Genomic DNA, 24,084 nt, shown 5'->3' with positions numbered 1-24,084 from the left:
ATTGTGAATGTTGAAATAGGAAAATGAATGATGTAGAGTAAGATGTTACATGCAGTATGAAGTCAATTCAGAATGTGAATCACCTGAACGTACTTACATTTCTGACTTCGGAACATCATTACTTAAGACGACTGCCATTCATTCCCAAAAGTGATAGTAGTAGCTACCTTGCCATTCATCCAGATCTCCACAAGCTGTTCTTCCTTCTCTGTTTCCTGGGGATACATCTTGATTTCCAAAGTGGACGGTACGATTATCGGCCGTTTAAATTCCACTTTTATCCATCCCTTCATCCCCTTGTCCATTTGTATCTTATGGTCGGACAATTGCTGGATTGCTTTGGATACTATATGATTCCCATGAGCTATAGTACTTTTGAATCCTAGTAACTTTGCAGCGGTAGAAGAAGTATGTATGGGATTATAATCTTTAGATATTCTCGCCCAATTCCAAGGTTCCTCTTCACCGATATCAAACATCCCTATAGATCCTATATTGATGGAAGTCGTGGCGTTTGGAGGTGGTATAGAGGGTTGTTGTGGATGTTTATGGAATTCTAACATTGTAAATTCCTGTTTATATATAGCAGATCCATTTCCAGTGTCAGTTCCAGTTTGATCTAGTAGCAATTCAACGATAATAGTGAATTTCCAACCTCTCTTAACCTTTCTCACATTCTGATCTAACTTCGCCATAGCTATCAGTCCGGGACCGGGTTTACTTTCATTATCCAGTGTATTTTGGAGGGTTTGCTGGCAGCGTGGAAGATCGATTAAAGTGAATTTGTTCCGTACGTTGACTGAACCTATCGGATCTATAGGACAATTTTCCTTGGACAGAAGTAAGAGCATTGAAGGTTCCGTCAAAGCGGATAAGAGTAACTGTAAATGCCTTCCACTGGATAGGATATTTTGCTTGGTGTTAGATGAAGATGAGGAGGGTGATAGACAATGTAGGTAATTGTCGATATCTGAGGAAGTGATGTGGAAAGGCATTGAGAGCGATATATCATCTTTGATTCTATATACCGCACCATTTTGAGTATCTTCTTCATTGACAGATAGACGAGGTCCGAGTCCTATCCTTCGAACTAGACTGCGTATGATATGATACACCAGTAAGAGTGTTACTCGACCACCGCTTAGTTCTCTAGTTTGGAATTGAATGGCAGTGTGGTTCGATTCGCCAAAGAGGGGAAGAAGGGGCTGAAAAGTCGGAGAGAAGTAGTGGTATACGGATATAAGTACCGGTACAGTCGCTGCGATCAGGACGAGCATGTTGTTCTGTTGGGTGTAGAGTTGGGATATAAGTATGATCGCAAGGTCGAATGCGACTAATGTTACATCTGCATTCCAAGCCAGGAAGCCTTGGATAGTGGAGGTAGATTGGACTCACATGATGTCATCCTACTGGAACGTGAATATTTACAGCTGACATTCATATGAACATGAAGAGGGTGATTCAATGAGTACACTCTTATGCATGAATCGCTCTCTGATATAATCTTACCTTGATATTGTAAATCAAATCATGAGTATCGAAAGCTCGTGGCTGAAACATAAGTTGCAGAATGCAGCTCAACTATTCCGTTGGTACCTCGAGGTGTCCGACTCCTGACGACTCATCCCCGGACTGGCTCATCACCCATTCCGTACAATTACCCATTTTTTCCATGTATTCCTTACTCTCCTCAGTCTCGATATCATCACTGGAAACCTGTAGAAACGGTGTAGTTCGGGTTCTAGTCCTATACGAAGGGATCTCTTCACTAGGATCAATCTCTACTCCTTCTGGGATCGTTGTACTTCAACCCAGTACATATGAATCGTGGTAGTGTTATTTTGTAAATTGGTAGATCTACTTATACCTGTTCTCCTACTTCTTATTGCAGCATAACAATCTTCATATAACTTGTTAGGAGGACAACCGGAATTCCAAGTATCTCGCGATACTAACGAAGTGATATGTCTATCTTGGTGACTTTGACAACCCATCCTTCCCTGTTCAATACTGGTACCACTCCTTCCTATGTAAGGGTCGGGTGCTTTGACTCTTGATAGATGATAGGAGGTAGCTATATAATGCAAAGGAGCTATCTTGGGTATGATAGATTTAACAATTCTCCAATCATCAGAAAACAGCTCTGCTTGGGTAAGCTGTACGTTAAATCCCTCCGGGAAGTCTAGAGGTACTCTTACGTAGTCCTCGGGAAATACACAGCCTAAATCACATTTGGATGATTCACTGTGTACTATACCGATCGAATGGGCTGATAAGTCTTTCGGGTTGGCTTCGAGGTCGGGGTTGGTGTTGAGCTGACCAGTGGAGGTGTCGAATATCAATGTGGTGTTGACTGATAGGGCGATATCAGGTTTGAACATTCTTCGTTTGTTTTCCATGATGGACTGTACGATCAATTAGAGTAGATCACGATAAAAGTAAGAAACATTATCAGATCGGTCAATCGTCTTAAAGTGAATTATAGCATGCTATGCATACAAACTGAAGAAGGATTACATAGATTGTCGGCTGAACGTAGGAGTACGTATGAATACTGTAGTCCGATAAAATCATTGTAACTGTGAAACCATTTTCGCCTTCCATTTCACATCACTGGGATCATAAATAAGCCTCGAAGCAGAAAAAGTCTTCGCGTTCTCGTTCATTCCTTTGCTCCTTTGTTCTCGTCGACTTGACTGTTGGAATTGGACCTCTCCTTTGGGCTGACATGATGAATCGTGAATGTGGCGGCGAGACCTTGTATTGACCGATAAAGGAGGGGAGAATCGTGAGATATATAGGATTAGGAACTGAATGATTGGGAGTTTTAATGATCATCGCATCTGGTGAGCGAGGTGAGGCTAGCTCGCCTGCTGTTCTGATCAAGGTACTATGCATTTACGGACGTATCTTTGGATATATCCACACAATCATACAGCCATACATTCGATCTTCATTCACGAACACAATGAATCGATCATCCCGAGATAGATACAAGGAGAGAAACAAGCCTAAGTCAGAGGCAGCGTCCAGGAACTAGAGGTGAGTGGGTTGTAACATGGTATGATTTATTTCAGATCAAGCAAGTATGGCATATTCTATACGCATTCGTCAACAGGGTCCTGCATAGTCATTCTTCTTCTCATCATTCATTCCATCGCTGCAATCTCCGAATGAGACCATCTCAGATATGATCCCAATGGTGGATCGTCCGGTTGTTTCTTCAATCCCGCCACAATGCATCCTTACAAGTCCCAGAGCATCTTTTCAACTTCCTCCTCTTCCTCACGCTCTTCTTCCTTGATCGATTCTTGCTCTAAGAAACGAGCCACGGACTCAATATCCTCGGTTTCTCCATCTATATCATCCACGAGGTTCATCGTAGCGGAAGGAGGACTAGGGGTTGGCTCGTATTCATGAGTCGAATGAGACGGTGGAGTAGCCTCGATATCAGATTGCGTCACTTTCCCTTTCTTATTCTTTCTACCGCGGATACGTTTCCTTTTCGAGCTGGGTCCAGTATCCCTTTCTTCAGATGGCTGACGAGAGATGGGGTGCGGCAGTTTTTGTGAGGCTGCACCTGCATTAGTAGATTTGGATTTAGTGGCGGCTCTTGAGGGACCGGCTTCAGTTGGACCCGAGATTGGATTTGAGCTTGGAAGTATTTCAGTCGACTTGTGCTCAACATCCTTGGAGTGTTTCCTCGGCTGATGTTCAACATCTGACTCAATCAGCTTTTGGTTCTCTTCTTCTTGTCCTCTGATTGGACTTTTCCCTTTGTCTTTCCTCGAAGCTGATGAGGAAGCATCTGCTTCCTCGGAGGATCGGCGGGAAGGTCCAGAAGTACTCTCATTGACGACAGGAAGGGAAGAATTTTGCACATTCTCTTCTTCTCGCTCTACCGTACACTCATCGATTTCCGACTCGACTACAGCAGTTTGTATCGGGCTTGTTGGTTGGGGCCCACCCTATGTTCCAGATCAACTCGATCAGCGCATGTAACACATGAGAAGGGGGAGTGATCGGACTAACGAGTCGCTCTCTCTTGTTGTCCATCGGGCTTTGGTCACTCCTGTTTCTTTTGTGACCAGGCACATGAGGGTCTTGTGAACCTCCGGTGGATTGGTTCTTCTTGTGTTTTGTAGGGCGTTTCTTCTTGTGCCCTCGAGGGACTTCTGAGTGTGATGGTTGGGCCTCCTACAGAACACCGACACATAAATTAATGAAGCACAATTTCAAGGGTGCATGACAACTTACAGTCTCCTCGTCATCCTCTTCAGCATCGCCATGTAGCGAAGGTGAAGGTGAAGGTGAAGGCGAAACGTAGTCATGTCCGAAATCTGTGAGACTTTCGTTGGTTGCTACCAACGCTCTCGATCGGATATTTGCAATAATAATCTACAGTATTTACATAATTACATATCAGCTTCTTCGTATATCTTATAGAGATCTGTTGACATCACAATCACTCACATCACTCTCTCTAGAAGCATTAGCGTCATGCTGTTCGAGATCTTCCTTAACCATTCCCTCATAGGTGAAGGGAAGGTGATCTGTCATGAGCGATTGGTCGCTGACCACCTTTTCATTGACGTCGTCCTTGAGGTCGTCATCTGCAACATCCGGGGAGCTTCGAGGCGATTGTCGAAGGGTTGCGGACGAAGAAGTATCGTCGTAGTTATCGAAAGCCAAGAATCCATTGACATTGAGTGTAGGTGCAGTGTCCATCAGATAAGGCCCCAAAGCCCCTGTCTCTTCTTCTACGTCATCGGAATGCACTTGAGAAGTTGACTGTCCATGAAAGGCGGATGGGATGTGGAGGGCTAGATCTTGCTGTGTCATATTCAGATGTGAAATCTAACACATAAATCAGCATCTACAAGAAGGAATTGGAGAACTAGACAAGGGAGCGCTCACTTGATTTGTTCGAGAGTCAAACTCTTTCCAAAAGAAAGACCCGCGGGACGTCGGGCTCAGGCGGGGCAGGGAGGTAGTACGGTTCAAGCAAGATGGAGTGAATGGCTACGTGGAAAGAATCAGCACATACATTAAATCGCAAATTACAGTCAGATTGCTCAACTTACCGAAAGCGAAGCTACTGGATCAGAGTTGCTTTGTGTCCTTTGTGAAGTCGTTGTGGCGCTGTCGGCGGAGAGAGCACCGTTGCCCAGACTTTTTAGATCTTGATTTGCCTTCAATTCAGGTAGCTCAGGACGACCGTGATCCTGATCGAGATGATTATCATCGTGATCAGACTGGTCGGAGCGTTTCCTAAAGAGGCTAATTGTCGATCCATAAATGCGAGCGAGAGCGCGGAAGATTAGGCGGAAAACATTGAGGTATAGACCTCGAGCCATCAGCTTGACCAAGGACCTATAAAATGCAATAACAATAAGCCACCCATCACAAGAGTACCTGTCACCGCCACAGGCGCTCACTCACTTTAGGGCAATGGCAAGGTAATATCCAATCATCGTGTTGATCACTGCATTTCTATCTACTTCCAAGTCCCTTATTTCCCTCTCGACCGATTGTTTCAGGAGTAGGAAATGTTCATGAAAAGTGACGACTGGATGATCGACGTATTCTTCTACAACCTTGCTCATCTGAGCGCGAGAATTCGCTCTAGCGTCTTCAGAGAACAAAGATTGTAGTGTGCTTCCGATAATCTGGATCCCATTCGATAGAGAGGGAGAGATCATCTCTCCGTTGCCGTTCGATTCCAACTCGACATCCTTAGGCTGGGACGGAGCAGTAGGAAATAAACGTATTTGATTGGAAGTAGGCTGATATGCCAGTGTAAGAGTCGGGTGGTTCGCCAGGTAGTTGGTCTCCATGACATCTTCAGGTATCTCAACAATGATTTGGAGCTGAGGATGAGGATCTTGTTCGTTCTTTACCATGCTTGAAGGGGAGGGAGGACTTCCGTGAGGTTGAGCGAGGTCATAATGATGATAATGATGATATGAGTTCAACCATGAAGAGGAGGGTACGAATGGCTTGACGGGACCAATGACATTTTCGTAAGCTTCGGAGATAGTAGGCAAGGGCAGAGTCTTGTAGCAGTCAAGTAGACCATTGGGACAACGTTGTTGGTATAAGATTGTGAGGAAGAACCCCGATAGAAAGGGGAGTAGGACAAATGCCAACATTGTGAATGTTGGTGGCGGTGGCAAATCCAATCACAAGTAATGATATTTGGATGGAAAAGAGAAGCAGGAATGCGGATGAGAAATGGAAAAGGACCCATGTATTTATATGTAGGTCGTGAGTAGATATGTAGAAGAACAACAAGGTTGGGAAAGGAACCTAAAACATTCTAGAAAAGAAGTATGTCATTCCTCTCGCTCAGTAGATAACCACAATCCAGAAAAAAGGTACCATCAGAAACATTACAACTACACACTACACACAGTAGCAACCTTATTTATCCTTAACAACGCAGGGGCCCAAAGGAGGGGATTACGTTTCATCAGACCTTCAAGTATCATGTTCGTCTGTTCACTATACATGCAACTTATTGTTCTTCATATTCCATTCTCATGAATCATGCATCTTCTACCTTCGAAGAGAGCAAAAAATAGCATATAGCGGGACCGTTATGAAATGAACCATCCCCCCTTACCTCCTTATTTGCTGTGCAGTCGTAACTGTTTGGAGTATCGAATTCATTGCGCTCGCATTGTGTGATTAGGGAATGGAAGACTCGATGGACATCATCTCTGTCGCAAGAGTGGGTCATCAGAGCAGCAAGAGAGAGGAATGGGGTGTCCCTTTTATATTCTGCTCGGTTCCCGCTCCGGCCAGGTGAGCTCAAAGAATGGTAACAGAGGTCAGGTAGATCTGAGAACACCTGGTGTATCATTCCGTGGCGGAAGTCCAAAGGATGATGGGATTCAAATAGTCATGAGATGACAGCGTGTACATAAGTGAGATTAATAGAACAAATACCTATCTTTCAAGGACCTCGTACCTATAGCGTCCCACTCATCCTTTCTTATCCACATATCACTCAGACTCTCCAAATTACACATCACCGAGGCACCTTTCCAGCTCACATATCTGGGATTCAAATTACGCGGTGGAGGAACGATCGAGACATCCGATATGGGGAATCCTTTTTGTCGCAGGAGAGGAGGCAACCTAGAGATATTTGCAAATGATATCAGCTATCAGTTTCATCCTGACAAGAAGAAGCATTGTTCTCAGAAAGGATGGCTCACCTGTCAGCGATGAAGCTTCCCAGACCTTTCAAAGCGGAACCTCCTCCTATCAACAATATACTGTTAGCTGCAGTCTTCGCTTTATTCTCCGTTCCAGCCATTGAGATGGAAGCAGCGATCGCAGCGTCTAAAGGTGATTTGGATGCTTCAGTGATGATCTGCTGAGCTGATAATTCCGGCACAGCAGGTTTGGGGAGAGCAGGTTGGTCATTTGTGGTAGCAGGTACAGGAGTGACTGAGGGCGCCGTTCTCTCCGGCACAGGGGTTGAGCTTGTGGAAGTCTGCGAGTGGCTTGGAGCGGGGACAGGCGCAGGAGTCGATTCTTTGGTTGTCTTCACGTCGGGTGTAGCATGACCAGTCTCATTAGCGTTCGCCTTGTTTTCCCCGTCTCCATTGCTTGTCTCGGAATTATCGATTGGGGCAATGTCGGCAGCAGGTGGGGGCGGTAAGAGGTGAGTGGTACAAGCTTTCATTGCTCCGGTCTATTAGACTCGATGTCAGCTGCATGGCACGATTTTCTGATCAATACACAGCTGACTTACCGGCTCTTCATAGCTTGAAGTCAGGTCATCCGTCACTTTATCATCGGAGATTCCCCAAAGCCTGAATTTTCCATGACCCTTTTTCTCTTTGAAATCTATAAGACGAGTGTCGAAGAATATCTATGAGTAGGTGTACAGTTATGAATCAGCTCTTCAACCGTGCGCGAAATACGAAATCTTACCAAAGGTGCCAGGATATTCTCATCATATGTCCTGAATACATATTTCTGTGTCAACCCTTCCGTCTTCAACACGTAGAAGTCCCAAGGAGTATTAGCGACCAGATGCTATGACCTGAATGTCAGCTTGGCACTTATGTAACTGTTCATTTCCTGACTGACCTCTTCCAAAGTGCATATTTTGTTCTTCAGATTATCCATCATGATCCAATCTTGACTTCTGGCCAGATCCAATTCCTTATAGGGGAAATTCGAACGTTGGAGAATGGTCACTAATGCTGAGGTTATATCATCACCTCCGTAGTTGAGCTTGATTCTAAGCACATAGTAGATCATAAGCTGTCATACACTAAAATCGATACGATGCTGAGCTTACCTGGTATCTGCGTTGAGCAGACCCTCATCCACGAGTGTCACCGAAGTCGACTGAGCACCAACATCCACTACACAAGCTGAAGACATCCCTGCACTGAATATTGCACAATATGCTTCCTGCAATATTGATCATACATCGTGAGCCAGAATTGTACATCGGGTGGAAAAGTGTCCGCTTACCTGATGCACAGCAATCTCCTTGAACGCCATTGTAGTCAAGAAAAGATTGGTCATCTCCTGCACGTACACCCTATCCCCATGATCAGGTATAATAAACACCACAGAGTATCTCTACAATATTTCATTAGCTTCACTGACCTAGAGGCGGCTTTCGAATTTGTGGCTTACAGAATAATCCTTTGGTGTGATACTTAATTCCGTCCTGAGTGATTCCTGTATTATGGTGGAAATATCATCTAAGAGTAATTGTGATGAACTCCAATCCCTGTTATTGAAGTTACGCTGTAAGATTGGATATCTGACTTTGTATACTGCCTTTTCAGGTAATCGTAAAGCCTGGTTCCGTCATTTCCAATCAGCTTCATCTTTACCCAAGGAAGGAACAGACCAGAAGCTTACTTCTGTACCAATGTAGAAAGGTCGATTATCTGATTCTGTCCAATCTATCCTGTATGGATCGTTATGTTCTGGTAAATTTTCAGGTTTCACTTTAGCATTGGTAGCTTTCACTCTTGTACCTTCTTTCCAATCTGTTGCCAATCTCTCTTGAACCAATCGATGTCGGAGGTATTCCCTCAGGTGACCTATGTTTGTATCCACCTAAAAAGCGCACAAGAATATAAGCTTGTGTAAGCTGGCGTTTGGCAGGTATATGCTGAATGTAAAGCTTACAGGATCGATCCATTCTCCTTCTCCATCATCTTCATCACTTCCATCTTCTCCATGAACATTGCTATCACCATTCCCGTTCATATGTACATCTTCCCCAACATCATTCTTCCTCTTCTTATTTTGCCTTTTCTCCAAAGCACGCTCGGCGATTCTCTTAGCTCTACTTCCAGGAACAGGAGGATCGTACCCTCTGTTTATAGCCTTGACAGGCCTGGCAATGCAATTTGGGATTTCTTTGGGGTAAAAATCGGATGCTCTACCTATACGGAGGTTTCTCGATCCGGGATGTATAATCAATGTGTAATTTAATGGATTTACCTATCTTACTTGTCAGCTAGGCCATACTTGCGAGCTTGTATCAAATTCGAATAATACAGAGGAACGTAGCTCACTTCTGGCTTTTCTGCTCCTTCAGCTACCTTCTTCTGTTTCTCCTCTTCGATATCTGCCTTCTCCTGCTTTGCTCTTGATACACTCATCTGTCGAGCTACATCTATATTCCTTTCCTTTTGGAGGTAATCTCCAGCAGGGATTTTGATATTGTACATCCCCGGTACGAAGGCTGATGTATATGCCATAAGACCTTCGACTTTCGCCTATACCGTTGACCGTTCCGCATTTGTCAGCTTGTTTGCCCCCTGTGATCGCAGGGGAAGGTATACTCAGCTCACCTTTGATTTCTTGGTATAAGTCCGTTTAATAGTTGCTGGTACGGGTGTAGACGACGGTCCAGCTATAGGTGTTTCCGCACCTTCCAACACGGAAGGAGTGGGTGTATCTCCCTGCATCTGAGGTAGGGGCTGTAAGGCCGGAGAAGCCTCTTTTGTGGGAGTCTCCATGTTGACGTTTCTGGTGCTTCGCGTAGAAGTTCGTGATATGAACAAGATGGCAACTGTCTGTCTATCTTTCGTTTCATGCATCAATCAGATTGACTAGAGAGTGTCACTCTCATCAACACGCTCACCAAGTTGACCCCTCGGAGGGAGCGGACATCTCCACCTTACCATCAATACTAAATGGGATTGTGATTTAAATTCGCCGTGAAATGTTGAAAAAGTTTAAGCGGATGCGTGAATTCCATGTCCACCTCTTTCAAAAAGTTTGTTTTGGAGTAAGATAGATAGAGATTCTTGACTACCACTGATATACCAATCACCAATAAACCATTCGATAAACTAGCAAAGATGGGTAGAAGAGCCAAGAACAAGCAAGCCGACGTCAAGCCTTTACCTGGCAGTGTACCCGATAAATCATCTACTTCGCGAAGACAACAGGCCAAAAAGAAGAAGGCTCCTTCGTCCGCTGCTTCAAATGATCAGAAGAAGATCAAAGCTCAGAAAGGATCGTTAGGCAGGAAACCTTTGCCTGCTCACAGGAGAAAGAAGGTAGATGAAGTTGATGAGGATGATAGTGATTTGGATGAGGCTTTACAACCTGGGTTTGTATCACCTTTCAAACTGGCTTGTTTTCGATACACATCTGCAAAGATAGCAGGCTGATTTGTGTTGAATAGAGAATTATCGGAAGACGAGGAAGAGACTGTTAAAGTGAAGAGTACAAAGAAAGGCAAAAAGCCTGCCTCGTGAGTTGATTCCTCCCTTGTACATAGTGGATACCAGCTAAAATATATTGTCGGCGCAGATCTGATGAGGAAGATTTCGAGGAACGTTCAGGACCTGTCAAGCAGTTGGAAGTTTCCGATTCAGAAGGTGAAGACGAGGTAAGCTTTTTGTTCACTATTTTTGATAAGGGTGACGTTATTCTGACATCGAGTGTGCTCTTTGTAGGACCTCAATGATGACGGTGAATCTCTACCTCTTGGACAACATGCGTTCGATCTCGACGAAGCACCTTCAGATGAAGAAGATGAAGAATTAGGAGATGAGTTTGATCTGGGCTCGGATGACGAGGATGATGAAATGCTAGATGATGAATTTGACGAAGACGAAGATGAAGGTGATGAAGAAGATTCGGCATTCGCCTCTGAAGATGATGAAGATACTGAGATGGCCGCAGCGGCCGAGGACGAGGATGAGGATGACGAAGATAATATACAGACCAACTTGGAAGATGACCTGGAAGAGACGTATACCTTACCTGCGGTTGACAGAGGTGGTGAAGAGGAGGAGCTCGAACATGGTACAAGTCTTAGAGAGGTAGAGCAGCGAATGAGGTGGTTGGTAGGTGTTTGTTTGGGTAAAGATGATAAGATGTCGAAAGGTGTTCCAGGAAAGTGAGTGGTCGTATTTCCATCAAAGCTATCAAGTTTCTACTATGTCGATAGCTTACCGATCGGTGTCATCGATCTTACAGATCCAGATCAGATCATTTGTTACAGCTTCAACATGATATCGCTACGTATTTCGGATACAACACATTCCTAGTTGGCAAATTGATGAAACTCTTCCCTGCCGATGAGGTAAATAGCTGTCTCTCTTCCCATCGCACTAGCTTTCGTACTGATCTTTCTATACTTTCGATATAGGCATTGGCATTCTTCGAATCTAACGAATCTCCTCGTCCAGTGACCATCCGAGCTAACACTCTCCGTACCCGTCGTCGTGACTTGGCTCAAGCACTGATAAACCGAGGAGTTACACTGGAACCTATTGGTAAATGGTCCAAAGTCGGTTTACAAGTATTCGAATCCCAAGTACCTATCGGAGCTACACCAGAATACTTAGCTGGTCATTACATGTTACAAGCCGCTTCATCCTTCTTACCCGTTATTGCCCTTTCTCCTCAACCTAATGAAAGAGTGTTAGATATGGCCTCTGCCCCAGGAGGTAAAACCACCTACATCTCCGCGTTATTACAAAACACCGGTATAATATTTGCGAACGATTCTAATAAACTTCGAACAAAGAGTTTGACAGCAAACATACATAGAATGGGATGTAAAAATGTGATTGTTTCGAATTACGATGCGAGGGAGTTCCCGAAGGTGATAGGTGGGTTCGATAGAGTGCTGTTAGATGCTCCTTGTAGTGGAACGGGTGTTATCTCCAAGGATGCTAGTGTGAAAGTCAATAAGGTGAGTGAAGTTTTCATGCAATCAGACTGTATTTCTTCTCTTCTGACACCACATTCGTTACTGCAAAGCTGATCAATTCCAATGAGTTTAGACCGAAAGAGATTTCCAACTCCTCGCTCATCTTCAGAAACAACTGATCCTTTGCGCTATCGACTCTGTCAACCCCAACTCATCTACTGGTGGATACGTGGTATACTCGACATGTTCGGTGACCGTTGACGAGAATGAGTCTGTGGTGGATTATGCATTAAGAAAGAGACCTAATGTGAAGTTGGTAGAGACAGGATTGGAGTTCGGTGTAGAAGGATTTAAGAGTTTTGAAGGAAAGAATTTCAACCCTAGTGTTTCCTTAACAAGGAGGGTGAGCTAATTTCAATCCACATTGGGCTTCAAGAAGCACAAGATTATCTATTATGTGCTGACGAGAGGACTATCGATTTGCAGTTCTACCCTCACAAACATAACATGGATGGATTCTTCGTTGCCAAGTTCAAAGTTGAGAAGCGAAAGAAGGGAGGCAAATCTTCTGCAGTCGAGGAAGAAGATGAAAAGCCGGTCAAGAAATTGAATGATGATGGTATGATCGTTGAGGAGGAAGTTGGAGATATTAATAAATTCGATGATGAGGAGGATCAAGCGTTGATCGAAGGTGAGTTACTCGTCTTTCCCTGGTCGACTGAGATACACATGTTTATAACTTTTTTATCTGTTGTTGTAGAGAGTAAACGAAGAGCATTGAAGAAAAAGGGTATCAAAGTGTCGGCCAAGCCGGTCGCTTCCAAAGCTGATAAGAAAGATGATAACAATTCTTCGAACGGTCAGATAAAATTACCAAAAAGTAAGAAAATGACTGAGAAGAGGAGGTCTAAAGCTTAGGTCAATTTTGTGGGATTTGGTTTTGTCGCGGTGTTTTTCTTGTGTTCATTGTTACATGTCTATTCCTCATCATTTGCATGCATTTTAAGAGTTTTATAACCTTACCTACCTATAAACTAGCCGCGTAATTTGTTGACCTGACTACAAGAGCAGACTAAGAGAGCAGCATACTAATTTATACGCAGATAGCTAACGAGCGATCATTTCCCTTCAGCTATATAATCACCCCACCAGTCCCCAAAACGCTTCCTTTCCCCTACATCCACACCTAGCTCTTTCAAAGCTTTGGTAGATAATTGAGTATTCTCTGGACGAGGTGTAGCGTCAGGACCAGGTTTGTTGGTATCTTTGATTATATGATCAATGGGAAGCTTGAGGTGTTGAGCAATTAATTGCGTCATATCGTATTTTGTCAGAGCAGGTGAAGGCGTCGCGTAATGAAGGATCGAAGGAAGGGGTTTATCGAGGTCTGGCAAGATATTGGTGAATATCAGTTTGGAATTATTTTCTCATATTCTGAATGAAGAGAAGCTATCTATTCGATTGTACAGGGTATAGCCTGGACACAATCAGACAATCTCCTAAAATCGACTCACGAGATAAATCAAATAAGACCCTAGCTACATCTTCGACATTCGTAGGGAATCTAACTTGGTAGGCATCCATCTTGTACTTCTTTCCCGACTGATCTTCAACAACTAGATGTATGACATGATAACAATGATGAGCTTGATCTTAAAAATGTCATTGGAGCCAATCGGTTTGACGTGAAAGTACTCACCATCTCGCAAGATGTTTACCGCAGATTCAGCATTATATTCAGTCTTACCGTATCTTTTGGTATGACAGGTACATCAGCCATGGTCGTCTTCTGTTGCAGCGTTCGATTCGAGCACTTGTTAGCTGACTCACAGGATGGGGACCCTCAAAACAGTGACTTTCGCACCTTTCTCCCTCTCCGCTAATACAGCTTTCTCACCATCCAACTTCTGTCGGCCATACATCTGCAGAGGGTCAGGTTGAGCATCTACCTCGTAAGGTGGACTATCAAGCAAGGAGTCCAAGTCAGCTTATGCTCTCATCAAAGAGAAGAGGAGAGGGAGAAGCTTACTTTTTACCGTTGAACACGTAATCCGTTGAGATGTAGATCAAGAGGAACTTTCGTTGGTTCGCTAAAGCTGATAAGTGCGCAGGAACTTCTGCATTGATCTGTTGTCATTGTTATCGTTAAATGTCCAGTCTACAGATGATCAACAACACTGCCTGCGAAACTCACTTGGGCTGCTTTTTCAGGATCCTGTAAGTCAAGGTAATGTCATGTGATCAGCTGTTGGATTTCTTTGCTTTACATGAGGAGCCCATGGGGAGCAGCTTATATATATATGAGACTCACGGCCTCAGCAACGTCCGGTCTTCTTTCAGCGGCACCTGTTCACAGTGTGTTAGCTGTCCGAATAGATTGTTATCCCCTAAAGACCGATCAGCTAACGCACAATGCACCACCACTATAGGTTCATTCAGTCAGCTGGCATTTCATCAGAGTACGTGTAAGGGGACAATATAGCTCACCATCTATGGTAGGATGGGTCTGGAAGAACCCATTCACAGCTTCTTTGTCCATTAAATCAAGTTTAGTGTAGCTTGCATCTTTCTTAGCTCGAGAGTTGGCAAGTTTGATCACTGACCACCGTCACTTCATCAGCTATTCGGTCTTTCGATCTTCGAAAAAACAACATCCGAGCACCTAGGACCGGGGGCAGTTGACTAACCTTCATCACCTTGAGCTTGGAAGTGGGACACTACCGCTCGACCAAGTAAACCCGATGCGCCTAATGGATGATGATGAGGTCAGCATGCGAGGCAGAGATGCTATTGTGCAGCTGAGATATTACCTGTGACTACGACTGATTTCTTTGTCATCTTATAGCGGTATATGGGATGGGTAGGGAGAGCAACTTGATGAGTATGGTCCAGAGTGAACTTTACCATATGTACCTCTTTATGTGTGAGATCGTCAACAGCTCAAGATCAAATCTCGATGGCAGGTTGGGTGGGATATTTGTTTCCGCCGGAAAGGGTCTGTCGGGATCGAGCTCCGGCCGAGTCGGACTAGAGCGACAGTTGATCTGTTGATCTGGTGATCTGATGAGAAGAGTGGAAAAGTTGATGCAGCGCACCTCAAACTTTGTCAGAGATTTTCCATATTTGACTTGCTCCTCTTCCTTTTACTTCTACTTCGTATCTATCGACCAGATGTTCATATATTTAGAGATTGTGTATAACGGACAGAGAAGACTTTTGTAGAGTGATCGACTGTGAAGAAGCGAAAATATCAGGACAATTGTATAGCTGAACACGAAAACGCGAAAACCTACAAACGCAATGACCGATAATCTCGGATCTCAACAAAACGCGACCACGGCTGGTCCATCGACATCTGTACCGACTGAAGAACTCGAGAAAGATGGAAAGCACTCGACAAATCCCGTATCAGAGATGCATCAACTCCCCGGCTTGCCTCAACAGGGCATCTCCGAAATACCTAACAAAAGTACATCTCCTCAGAATGCCAACGATGTCGACCTCTCTCAGACTTTGTCGAGAGTAGCTATCGACGATTCCGACCTTCCACCACCTAGTGCTCAGCCACTATCTCCCGCCAGACTGTTCCTCGTAGCTGCCACAGTGACATTCACGCTGTGTATGTCATCAGCTGGGTCTCAAGCTCTCAACATCGGATTACCGACTATCCAAACTGATTTGCATATGATCGATTCGGATTTACAATGGATCGCATCTGCCTATTCGCTCACCAACGGATGTTTCTTGTTGCTGAGTGGGAGATTGGCAGATGTACATGGAAGAAAGCTTGTGTTTGTCACTGGAGTACTGTGGTTTGCGCTCTGGACAATGATTGGAGGATTTATGAAAAATGGCGCCGGGTTGGTAGTCACGAGGGCTCTGGCGGGCTGTGGAGCAGCTATGAGGTGAGTTACCAGATATCAGGTGTGAGTTTTAGCTGACATGTGACCTAGCACACCGAGTGCTGTGGGTATCATCGCCCAGAACTTTACTGGTAAAGCCAGATCAACGGCTTTTGCATGTTTCTCTGCTGGAGCACCTGTTGGAGGAGCGATAGGATTGATCATTGGTGGTCTATTCGTATCTTATGTCAAGTGAGTCTGTGAACCGCCCTTCCTTGGCGCCGTATTGAATCTATTGCGCATTTCGCTCACAGAAGGAAATCACATTGCAGAAATACCTGGAGAGGCGCTCTTTTCTTGCTCGCGGGACTAGCATTCTTCATATCGGTCGTAGCGTTATTCACCATACCCTCCGACGTACCTCATTCGGATGATAAGCGGATAGATTGGATCGGTGCAGCTCTAGTGACAGTCGGTCTAATTCTACTGCAGTTCACGATCAGTGCGGGACAGACTGCGCCTCATGGCTGGAAGACTGGTTGTAGGTGGATACCATCTATGAATTATACCTTACTTTCGCTAACGATGATTTGTTAGACATCATCGCTCTACTCATCATCGGGTTCCTGCTGGTCGTCAGTTTTTTCCTATGGGAAAGATACATCATAAACGAAACGTCCAGACCACCTCTTATGAGGTTGAAGCTGTGGACAAGAGCGAAAGGTAGATTAGCTTCGGTGTATTTTATAGGTTTCGTAGCTTGGATGGGATTCGTTGTGAGTCGGTTTCTGTCCCATCTCCTACAGATTATACCTGACTGACTAAGCCTACTATAATGCAGTCGTTATTCTATCACGCGACTTTGTATTACCAACAAGTTCAAGAGACAGGTCCGATAGGAGCTATGCTTCGGTTCTTGCCCACGTCCGTTTCTGGTGTATTGTGCAATGTGATAGTCGCCTTCTTGATCAGTGTGATACCTACACAATGGTTGGTCTGTGTCGGACTGATAGCTACTGGGTGAGTCATGGGTGCTCTCAGGCGATCTGTTACCTCGCCTGTTCCGTCTCATCAATACCAAGAGCTAACAACTTGTTTCTGAACGTTGCAGCTTGGGTAACGTTTGCTTCGCTTTATCATGGGAGAATACCAATTACTGGAGATTGCCATTCAACGGGATGTGGTTATCCGTTATGGGAGCTGATTTGTGAGTATCACTGTGTATCCAGTCGACATGTGCTTATACGGATTCATTTTTGCTTACTTGAATTGGATGTTATGTGTAGCTTGATGGCAACCGGTCTAATCTTCGTAGCCGCCCTCTCCTTACCTGACGAACACTCTGTAGCGGGAGCGTTGTTCCAAACGCTAATGCAACTTGGTGGATCGTTTGGTCTGGCAATTACAACAGTGATATCAGATGTTCAATTTGACAAAGCATACAACACAGGCGGAAAATCATACAAGGAATCTTTACTGGAAGGGTACCATGCTGCATTCTGGTTAGGAGCAGCTACCAGCTTTTTGGCGCTGCTCATTGCTATAATCGCTTTGAGGGGGATGGGTACGATAGGCAAGGGGGTGAAGAGAAGCAAAGATAATGCGGTGGATGATCAGATACCTATGGAAGGTGCTAAGGGTCGGGGGCAAGGAGTGGAGAATAAGGTCTGAATCTCGGTTAACGAGACCTAAATACGGAAAGGGATTTGGCTGTTCGGTTCATAACAATATATAATTAGTAGATAATGCATAGACATTATTCTGATAGACCAGTACCAGTAATCAATCGTCCCAGGTTCATGGGTAGTATGTATACTCGTCTCGTATGGCGAATTGAGTCGAGAATGAAATCTGGGCCCCGAAAATGATAATCATATTTACATTTTACCCGTACCCGCATGGTACCACTGTTCAAAATTTGGGCACCACCTGGTCCATTTGTCTGGAATAGCCGCCATTGAGATCAGTCGGCGTTCAACCATGTCGAGCATATCACAATATACGCGCAATGTCAATCACTGATATAAGAAAGATTGAAACTCTTCTATGATTAGTTTGTCCATCATCACGATTTTCACATTGAATGCTATATATGGATAGATAATTTGGCGGTACCACGATTACTCACCAACATCCAAACCCGCCCAACAGGCAACAACAGCAATAACTTAGCGTCTCGGCTAAATCCGACTCGGCTCTCTGAGCGAAAAGAAGGAAGAAATCCCACGAGAGGAGGAAAGATCAATCGATGAGCTTGAATACCCACTCATCAAGACATGTAGACATGGGACTGAGCTCTACCAACGATGATGAGCATCAAGAACTCGATAATGCAATTGGAATTATTTCGCCGTCTCGACTTCCCCCGACTTCGTCAGAGATCAGTAACGCTGGATCTACACTGGAGAACAACGATGAAGAGCCCATCGACAACAGAGAAAAGAACACCTTATCATCGATAAAAGAAGCATCGACGATACCTCTACCAGTGGATGAGACTGTCAATGAAGATCCCAACTTACAGGAGGAAGCACCAGAACTATCGAAAGCTCGACAGATAGCCATCGCGGTGACTCTGATGGGATTAAGCGTCATGACTGTATCTGGTGTCCAGGTTTTGAATATCGGTTTACCGACTATACAGAAAGATTTGGGTATGAAAGATACGGATCTTCAGTGGATATCAAGTGCTTACTCATTGACGAATGGATGGTCAGTTTGTCTATTTCATACCACAAGCCTGGAGACGATAACTAACCCAATTGATGTGTTGCAGCCTTTTACTACTTAGTGGTAGATTGGCGGACGTATATGGTCGAAAATTGTTATTAATGATTGGGATGGTATGGCTAGCGGTATGGAGCACAGTGGGAGGGTTTATGCAAAATGGCACGGGAATAGTAGTGTCGAGAGCTTTGGCAGGATGTGGAGCTGCATTGGCGTAAGTCTTCAATCTCATCGGTACTATTCGAGAGCGGAAAATCAAAGACGGCTTATCTCTACATTCACAGAACACCAAGCGCTACTGGTATTATCGCTCATCTATATACGGGCAGGGCAAGGCAACTTGCCTTTACATGTTTTGGAGCAGGGGCTGCTCTGGGAGGTGCATTAGGTTTGATAGTTGGCGGAATCTTTGTTTCTTTTGTCAAGTGAGTGTTTTTACCCTTACTTTAGGTCTTCCACCTCGCATACCTATACTTTGCTAACTGACAAACTTGTAGACATTCATGGAGATCAGCGCTATGGTTTGTTGGTGGTCTGAGTTTCGCTGCTAGTGCAGCAGCATGGCTGGTCATTCCTTGGGATAAATCCCATACAGAGAACAAAAAAATAGATTGGCCAGGTGCAATGTTGATCACATGTGGTTTGATCTTACTTCAATATGTTGTCAGTGCGGGTGAATCAGCGCCTCAGGGATGGAAGACGAGCTGTAAGTACCTGCTCTAAATTCTATCATGTATGTGGTTATTACATGGGGCCTCAAAGGCTAAGATTGATTTCGTATTTTTCGCAGATATAATCGCTTTCATCATCTTAGGAGTTTTCATAGTAGCAGCGTTCTTCTTTTGGGAGAAGAGATTACAAGACAGGGATTCCAAGCCACCTTTGATGAGATTACAATTATGGACAAGATCCAATGGTAAATTATCAGCGGTCTATTTCATCGGATTCTCAGCTTGGATGTCATTCACTGTGGGTTTCATTTCCTTCCACTTGACTTGGAACGTTCAATTTGAGGAAAATCTGTCACTTACTGGAGGTGGCTGACAGGTCTGATTCCGGCCAATGGACTATGATTATATCTTTAGTCGTACTTATACTGGGTCACCTTACTTTTCCAAGAAGTACAAGGGACAGGAGCAGTAGGAGCGATGTTACGGTTCTTACCGTCCGAAATATCAGGTGTCATCTGCAATGTCCTAGTGGGACTATTGATCCACCGTCTACCTGCCCAATGGATAGTCTGTTTCGGTCTATTTGCTTGCGGGTGAGTCCAGTGCGATAAGAGAGGACAGACAAGATCAATGCAATATGCTGATCCGAACGTAACAGTTTGGCCGGTATGTTCTTCGCTATATCCGGGAAGGATACCAATTACTGGACGTTCCCTTTTCAAGGAATGTGGTTGTCAGCTGCTGGGGCAGATCTGTAAGTGATCTCTGAAATGATGTACAACTTAGTCAACAACTGAATTTATCACACTCTAGAGTGTTTGCCCCAGCGATTATATTCGTCTCTCTACTTTCATTACCTGACGAACATTCCGTGGCTGGTGCATTGCTCATGACAGTCATGAGATTAGGCGGGTCATTTGGGTTGGCATTCACATCTGTCATAGCTGATGTGGAGCGACAAAAAGCATATAGTAGAGGTGCAGAAAGGATTGCTGGGTACCTGAAAGGGTTACAGGCCGCTTTTTGGCTAGGTGCGGCGGTAGCTTGGGCAGGCATGATCGTTGGTCTGATGGCACTTCGGGGTTTGGGCGTGTTGGGCAAATCGACCGAGAAGAAGGAAGGAGACGGACAAGGAGAAGTTGACGTGAAGGGTAAGGGCTCGGATGCGGAAAGGGGTAATGAGATTCAGTTGCAAGATCTGCCTCGCCACAAGAATAAAGATGGCAGCGGAAATGAATTAGTTTGATAGATGGAAGAATTAGGGATAAACTTTATGGATTATAACATTAGAACATGTATAGTATTGTATTAGGTCACTGTAGGATAATGTTGGGAACTTGCTCGTGATTTGCTCAAAAGCTATGCATACGCTCTCTTCTCTCTCTACCTACTACCCACACCGCAAGCTGCACTAATGTCTCGCTGCTCCTCCGTCTCCTATATGACGACTTATTGCGCTAGGCTTGAGTACGGGCTGTCAGGGAAAGTCACCGGACATTATGCTAGGTAGGTCACCTGGCACAGGTCGAGGGACGGAAGGAATGGTAGGCTCGACAAAGGGTGGTGTGGATCCCATTTCTAGAATAGGGGTGGATGAGATGGCAGATGCTCGCTTTTCTTCCTGTTGTTCGTAAAGTTGGATTGGTATGTGAACTTAGGCTTCTCTTTCTGCAAAAAGTAAGTATACTGATTATAAGAGTGAGATTGAGAGGCAAGATTGCGATTTGCCAGAACAGCGAAGATAAGAATTGATAATTTGCCACTCAGGTATCGTATCCAATCAATCACAAATAAAGATGATACAGCGGTGACACAAAGTCTTTCAAAGGAGTTGATCACTCCTTTCAGGCCACAAATGACCGTGACGTACATCGCAATGGCACCAAAACTGCTAAACCTATATGTTTTGATGATCAACAAGTCGGAAGTGGCATCTCTAAGCTGCGAGTGGTCGTCTTATGACAGCCCTCTATTCGACAAACTACTCAACAACCACCTTCTCTTTTACTCTTTTTTGAGTTACCTTGATCCTTCCCCTTGTCGTTCTCTGGACTGTTGCTGGCTTCACTTGATTGGGATTCATCCTTCCCAACAGTCCCTAATCCCTTCAGCGCAGTTGCTACCACGAAGACACCAAGCCAGCATGCTGCAGCAGATAACCAGAACCCACTCTGTAAACCTCTCAATAGACTCTCAGTCTCATCCTTTCCCTTCCCCAGGTTTTTGTTCTTTACCGAAGTGTTGATAATTGCCATCAACGAGAGGCCAACGGAGATACCTAATCTAAGCATCGATTGGAATACTGTAAACCACTTGCAACGCTGTATTCGTCAGGTAAAGCGAATTTTGAAACGAATACTAGACCTGTGGGTACGAAGCTTGACGATCGAACGACGATCGGTCTTGATAGTCAGTCCATACATCTCATGTTTCGATAAACAATCGAATTGTTCGAGTGTCGGGCGAAGAGGTCCTGACTTACAATGCCACTCCCATAGCTGAGAGCCACATCCCATGAAATGGTAATTTCCAGTAGTTCGTACTTCCTCAGATAATGCAAAACACATGTTTGCAAAGCTGCGTCCCCAAGTCACCAATGAACTACCATTGCAAGTCGGATATCGGATGGGCATAAGTATCTCACCCGCACGCTAGAAGGCCTAACAACATTAACCAGTAAGCTGGCACCTTGTGTATCACTAGTGCCACCAGCACATAACAGATTATACCAGAGATTTCTATTGGTAGATACCGTAACATTGCGCCTGTGGAACCTGTTTCTTGGAGTTGTTGGAAGTATAAAGTAGCGTTGTAAAGAGCGTCCTGCAATTTATGTGAGTTGAGATCTCTTATCACGTTCTGATTGGTGGAAACGGTTAGATCAAGACGGCGGATGTAAAAGTCACTTACTATGTAGCCCAGATTACCAAGAGAGCTTGTGAAGTACAAGGCAGACAGTCTACCATGAGCTCTTGTCCATAAAGCGGGTCGCATCAAAGGAGGTCTTGAAGTTTTGTTGGCTATGTGATGTTCCCAGAAGAAGAAGGTCGTGACGGATAGTATGCCAAGCAGAAGGATTGCGATTATATCTTTTACCAGACCATTTATCAAGAGGCAGAATCGCAATTGGTGTCAATGATCAATGCTACTCACATGGTGTCTTCCAGCCATCGGGGGCATTCTGAGCGTCGGTAATAGCGAACAAGAACATTGCCAAACCTCCTGCTAACAAAGTAACCCCGACCCAATCCATCCTCCTGTCTTCGGCATGCGAATGATCCCAAGGCACAAACACGATAATCATTATGAGGATGAGTAGCGATAGTCCAGATAGGAAAAACATAATGCTCCGCCATGTGTACCTATCAGTCATAGTTTAGCGAATCATGACGGATTCGTAATTACTGGGCAGGCTGTGCCACGTCGAGCTCATTCACCTAACATAAGAGACGAACAAACCTCCAATGAGGATCCTCGATGCTCCGCCTATGGCAATCCCCATGCCAAAACAGGTAAAAGCGATCGATCTGGCTTTCCCCGTGAAATATTCTGCCAAGATACCAGTAGCGCTCGGCGCACTATATACAGTAGATACACCAACGCGTTGGTCATCAATATCTGCTGTTTGACTTAGACCACTTCCTTGTACCAAGTGGTATATAGAGCTCACCACATCGCTAGTCCCACGCCTGATAAGGCTCTTGTGGTGATCAAAGCGGCACCATTAGACATGAAACCTCCAATTAGTTGGAAACCACCAAATATCATGATGCCAAGAAGTAATAGTCGTTTCCTACCGAAGTTGTCGGCGACTTTGCCGAAGAAAACTAGCAGACTGCAGTATGTATCACATATGGTGGGTGTATCTAAGCGATGATCACCTTACAGAAATAAGTAAGGGGAGGAAATGGTAATCAGCTTACCTTCCGACTGCTAAATGGAATGCTGTCTGAAGCCATTGTAGATCACTCTCATTCATATTGAGTTCCTCTTGAATCGTCGGCATTGAGATGTTGAGTGCCTGCCCGCAGATCGCGTCGAGCATCGAAATCATACTCATGGTCACGATGACGAGCACTTGTCTGGTGCGAGAGAGACGAATGCACTGTGTTTGTGTGTCTGTGGCAGGAGTGGATGAAGAATGATTGGGTGGATCTTCCGGGTCAGCTGAAGAGGTATCTGGTCTATCCGCAAGAGTTTTACTGGTAGTTTGTGTGTTTCTAGGCTCGACATTCATCCTGTCTTTGCTATGATGGGTATCCTGATCACCTACACTCGATCGAATGATTGCTGGCGTACCCGAGCTACCAGTATCGCTGGCAAGAGAAGTCATGTTTCCCTGTTTGCGTTCAGATTTGGTTGTAGGCGATGGAGGGCTCGTAACGAGGGAATAGCCAGCTAGTGGAATGCAGAAGTAAAACGAAGAGAGAGGGAACGAATGTAATTGCATGAGGCCAATCAATAAACAATGTAATGCTGCGCGCATGAGTATTCAGAGACCCAAGTCAAACCCTCACAAGCAAGATTATGTTGACGCCTTCCCCATCCTCAAAGGTGATGGGCCGATTAATTCGGGAATCAGTACAGCATAGACTTCTGATGAAAGTATGGAAGCCATCATCCACACTCGGTGCAACATATCATTAAGTCAAGCTCCATGGATCCTTTCACACCTTAGATC

The 24,084-nt window shown here is 44.7% G+C and overlaps 9 protein-coding genes across 9 annotated transcripts; 3 read left to right on the top strand and 6 right to left on the bottom strand.

Moving 5' to 3' along the window:
- Positions 1-122: 122 nt before the first annotated feature.
- I203_108116 (uncharacterized protein) lies at positions 123-1,277 on the bottom strand (the record flags this gene model as incomplete). The annotated part of the gene is made up of 1 exon (XM_019148294.2): positions 123-1,277. One exon carries the CDS (start codon positions 1,275-1,277, stop codon positions 123-125), a length of 1,155 nt encoding a protein of 384 aa, XP_019002527.2.
- A 504-nt stretch (positions 1,278-1,781) lies between these two features.
- Positions 1,782-2,399, bottom strand: I203_108115 (uncharacterized protein; the record flags this gene model as incomplete). Its single annotated transcript, XM_019148293.1, has 1 exon — positions 1,782-2,399. The coding sequence occupies one exon, from the start codon at positions 2,397-2,399 to the stop codon at positions 1,782-1,784; it is 618 nt and encodes a 205-aa protein (XP_019002526.1).
- Positions 2,400-3,245: 846 nt separating this feature from the next.
- I203_108114 (uncharacterized protein) lies at positions 3,246-6,152 on the bottom strand (the record flags this gene model as incomplete). Its single annotated transcript, XM_065518327.1, has 7 exons — positions 3,246-3,968; positions 4,033-4,197; positions 4,258-4,398; positions 4,474-4,857; positions 4,918-5,022; positions 5,085-5,373; positions 5,443-6,152. The coding sequence occupies 7 exons, from the start codon at positions 6,150-6,152 to the stop codon at positions 3,246-3,248; spliced, it is 2,517 nt and encodes an 838-aa protein (XP_065372692.1).
- A 783-nt stretch (positions 6,153-6,935) lies between these two features.
- Positions 6,936-10,010, bottom strand: I203_108113 (uncharacterized protein; the record flags this gene model as incomplete). Its single annotated transcript, XM_019148291.1, has 12 exons — positions 6,936-7,143; positions 7,224-7,705; positions 7,766-7,885; positions 7,948-8,052; positions 8,107-8,260; positions 8,321-8,436; positions 8,500-8,610; positions 8,668-8,835; positions 8,899-9,099; positions 9,172-9,489; positions 9,564-9,767; positions 9,843-10,010. The coding sequence occupies 12 exons, from the start codon at positions 10,008-10,010 to the stop codon at positions 6,936-6,938; spliced, it is 2,355 nt and encodes a 784-aa protein (XP_019002524.1).
- A 345-nt stretch (positions 10,011-10,355) lies between these two features.
- On the top strand, positions 10,356-13,081 carry I203_108112 (uncharacterized protein; the record flags this gene model as incomplete). Its single annotated transcript, XM_019148290.1, has 9 exons — positions 10,356-10,609; positions 10,685-10,753; positions 10,813-10,891; positions 10,959-11,404; positions 11,485-11,590; positions 11,657-12,205; positions 12,297-12,566; positions 12,650-12,854; positions 12,924-13,081. 9 exons carry the CDS (start codon positions 10,356-10,358, stop codon positions 13,079-13,081), a joined length of 2,136 nt encoding a protein of 711 aa, XP_019002523.1.
- A 200-nt stretch (positions 13,082-13,281) lies between these two features.
- On the bottom strand, positions 13,282-15,001 carry I203_108111 (dTDP-4-dehydrorhamnose reductase; the record flags this gene model as incomplete). Its single annotated transcript, XM_065518326.1, has 10 exons — positions 13,282-13,550; positions 13,678-13,779; positions 13,863-13,915; positions 13,994-14,125; positions 14,193-14,290; positions 14,358-14,378; positions 14,475-14,509; positions 14,651-14,761; positions 14,851-14,910; positions 14,974-15,001. 10 exons carry the CDS (start codon positions 14,999-15,001, stop codon positions 13,282-13,284), a joined length of 909 nt encoding a protein of 302 aa, XP_065372691.1.
- Positions 15,002-15,463: 462 nt separating this feature from the next.
- Positions 15,464-17,676, top strand: I203_108110 (uncharacterized protein; the record flags this gene model as incomplete). The annotated part of the gene is made up of 7 exons (XM_019148288.1): positions 15,464-16,068; positions 16,117-16,257; positions 16,338-16,546; positions 16,603-16,781; positions 16,847-17,025; positions 17,117-17,212; positions 17,292-17,676. 7 exons carry the CDS (start codon positions 15,464-15,466, stop codon positions 17,674-17,676), a joined length of 1,794 nt encoding a protein of 597 aa, XP_019002521.1.
- Positions 17,677-18,289: 613 nt separating this feature from the next.
- I203_108109 (uncharacterized protein) lies at positions 18,290-20,649 on the top strand (the record flags this gene model as incomplete). Its single annotated transcript, XM_019148287.1, has 8 exons — positions 18,290-18,717; positions 18,782-18,946; positions 19,017-19,157; positions 19,230-19,438; positions 19,523-19,701; positions 19,818-19,996; positions 20,062-20,157; positions 20,217-20,649. 8 exons carry the CDS (start codon positions 18,290-18,292, stop codon positions 20,647-20,649), a joined length of 1,830 nt encoding a protein of 609 aa, XP_019002520.1.
- Positions 20,650-21,388: 739 nt separating this feature from the next.
- Positions 21,389-23,736, bottom strand: I203_108108 (uncharacterized protein; the record flags this gene model as incomplete). Its single annotated transcript, XM_019148286.1, has 8 exons — positions 21,389-21,705; positions 21,886-21,980; positions 22,048-22,226; positions 22,314-22,492; positions 22,557-22,765; positions 22,841-22,981; positions 23,074-23,238; positions 23,327-23,736. The coding sequence occupies 8 exons, from the start codon at positions 23,734-23,736 to the stop codon at positions 21,389-21,391; spliced, it is 1,695 nt and encodes a 564-aa protein (XP_019002519.1).
- Between the last annotated feature and the right edge of the window lie 348 nt (positions 23,737-24,084).

This window comes from Kwoniella mangroviensis, chromosome 3 (genome assembly GCF_000507465.2).
Source record: "Kwoniella mangroviensis CBS 8507 chromosome 3, whole genome shotgun sequence".
In the NCBI taxonomy this organism is placed as follows: domain Eukaryota; kingdom Fungi; phylum Basidiomycota; class Tremellomycetes; order Tremellales; family Cryptococcaceae; genus Kwoniella; species Kwoniella mangrovensis.
The sequence above is the reverse complement of the archived record's forward strand: the minus strand, read 5'-3'. Positions and strand labels throughout refer to the sequence as shown.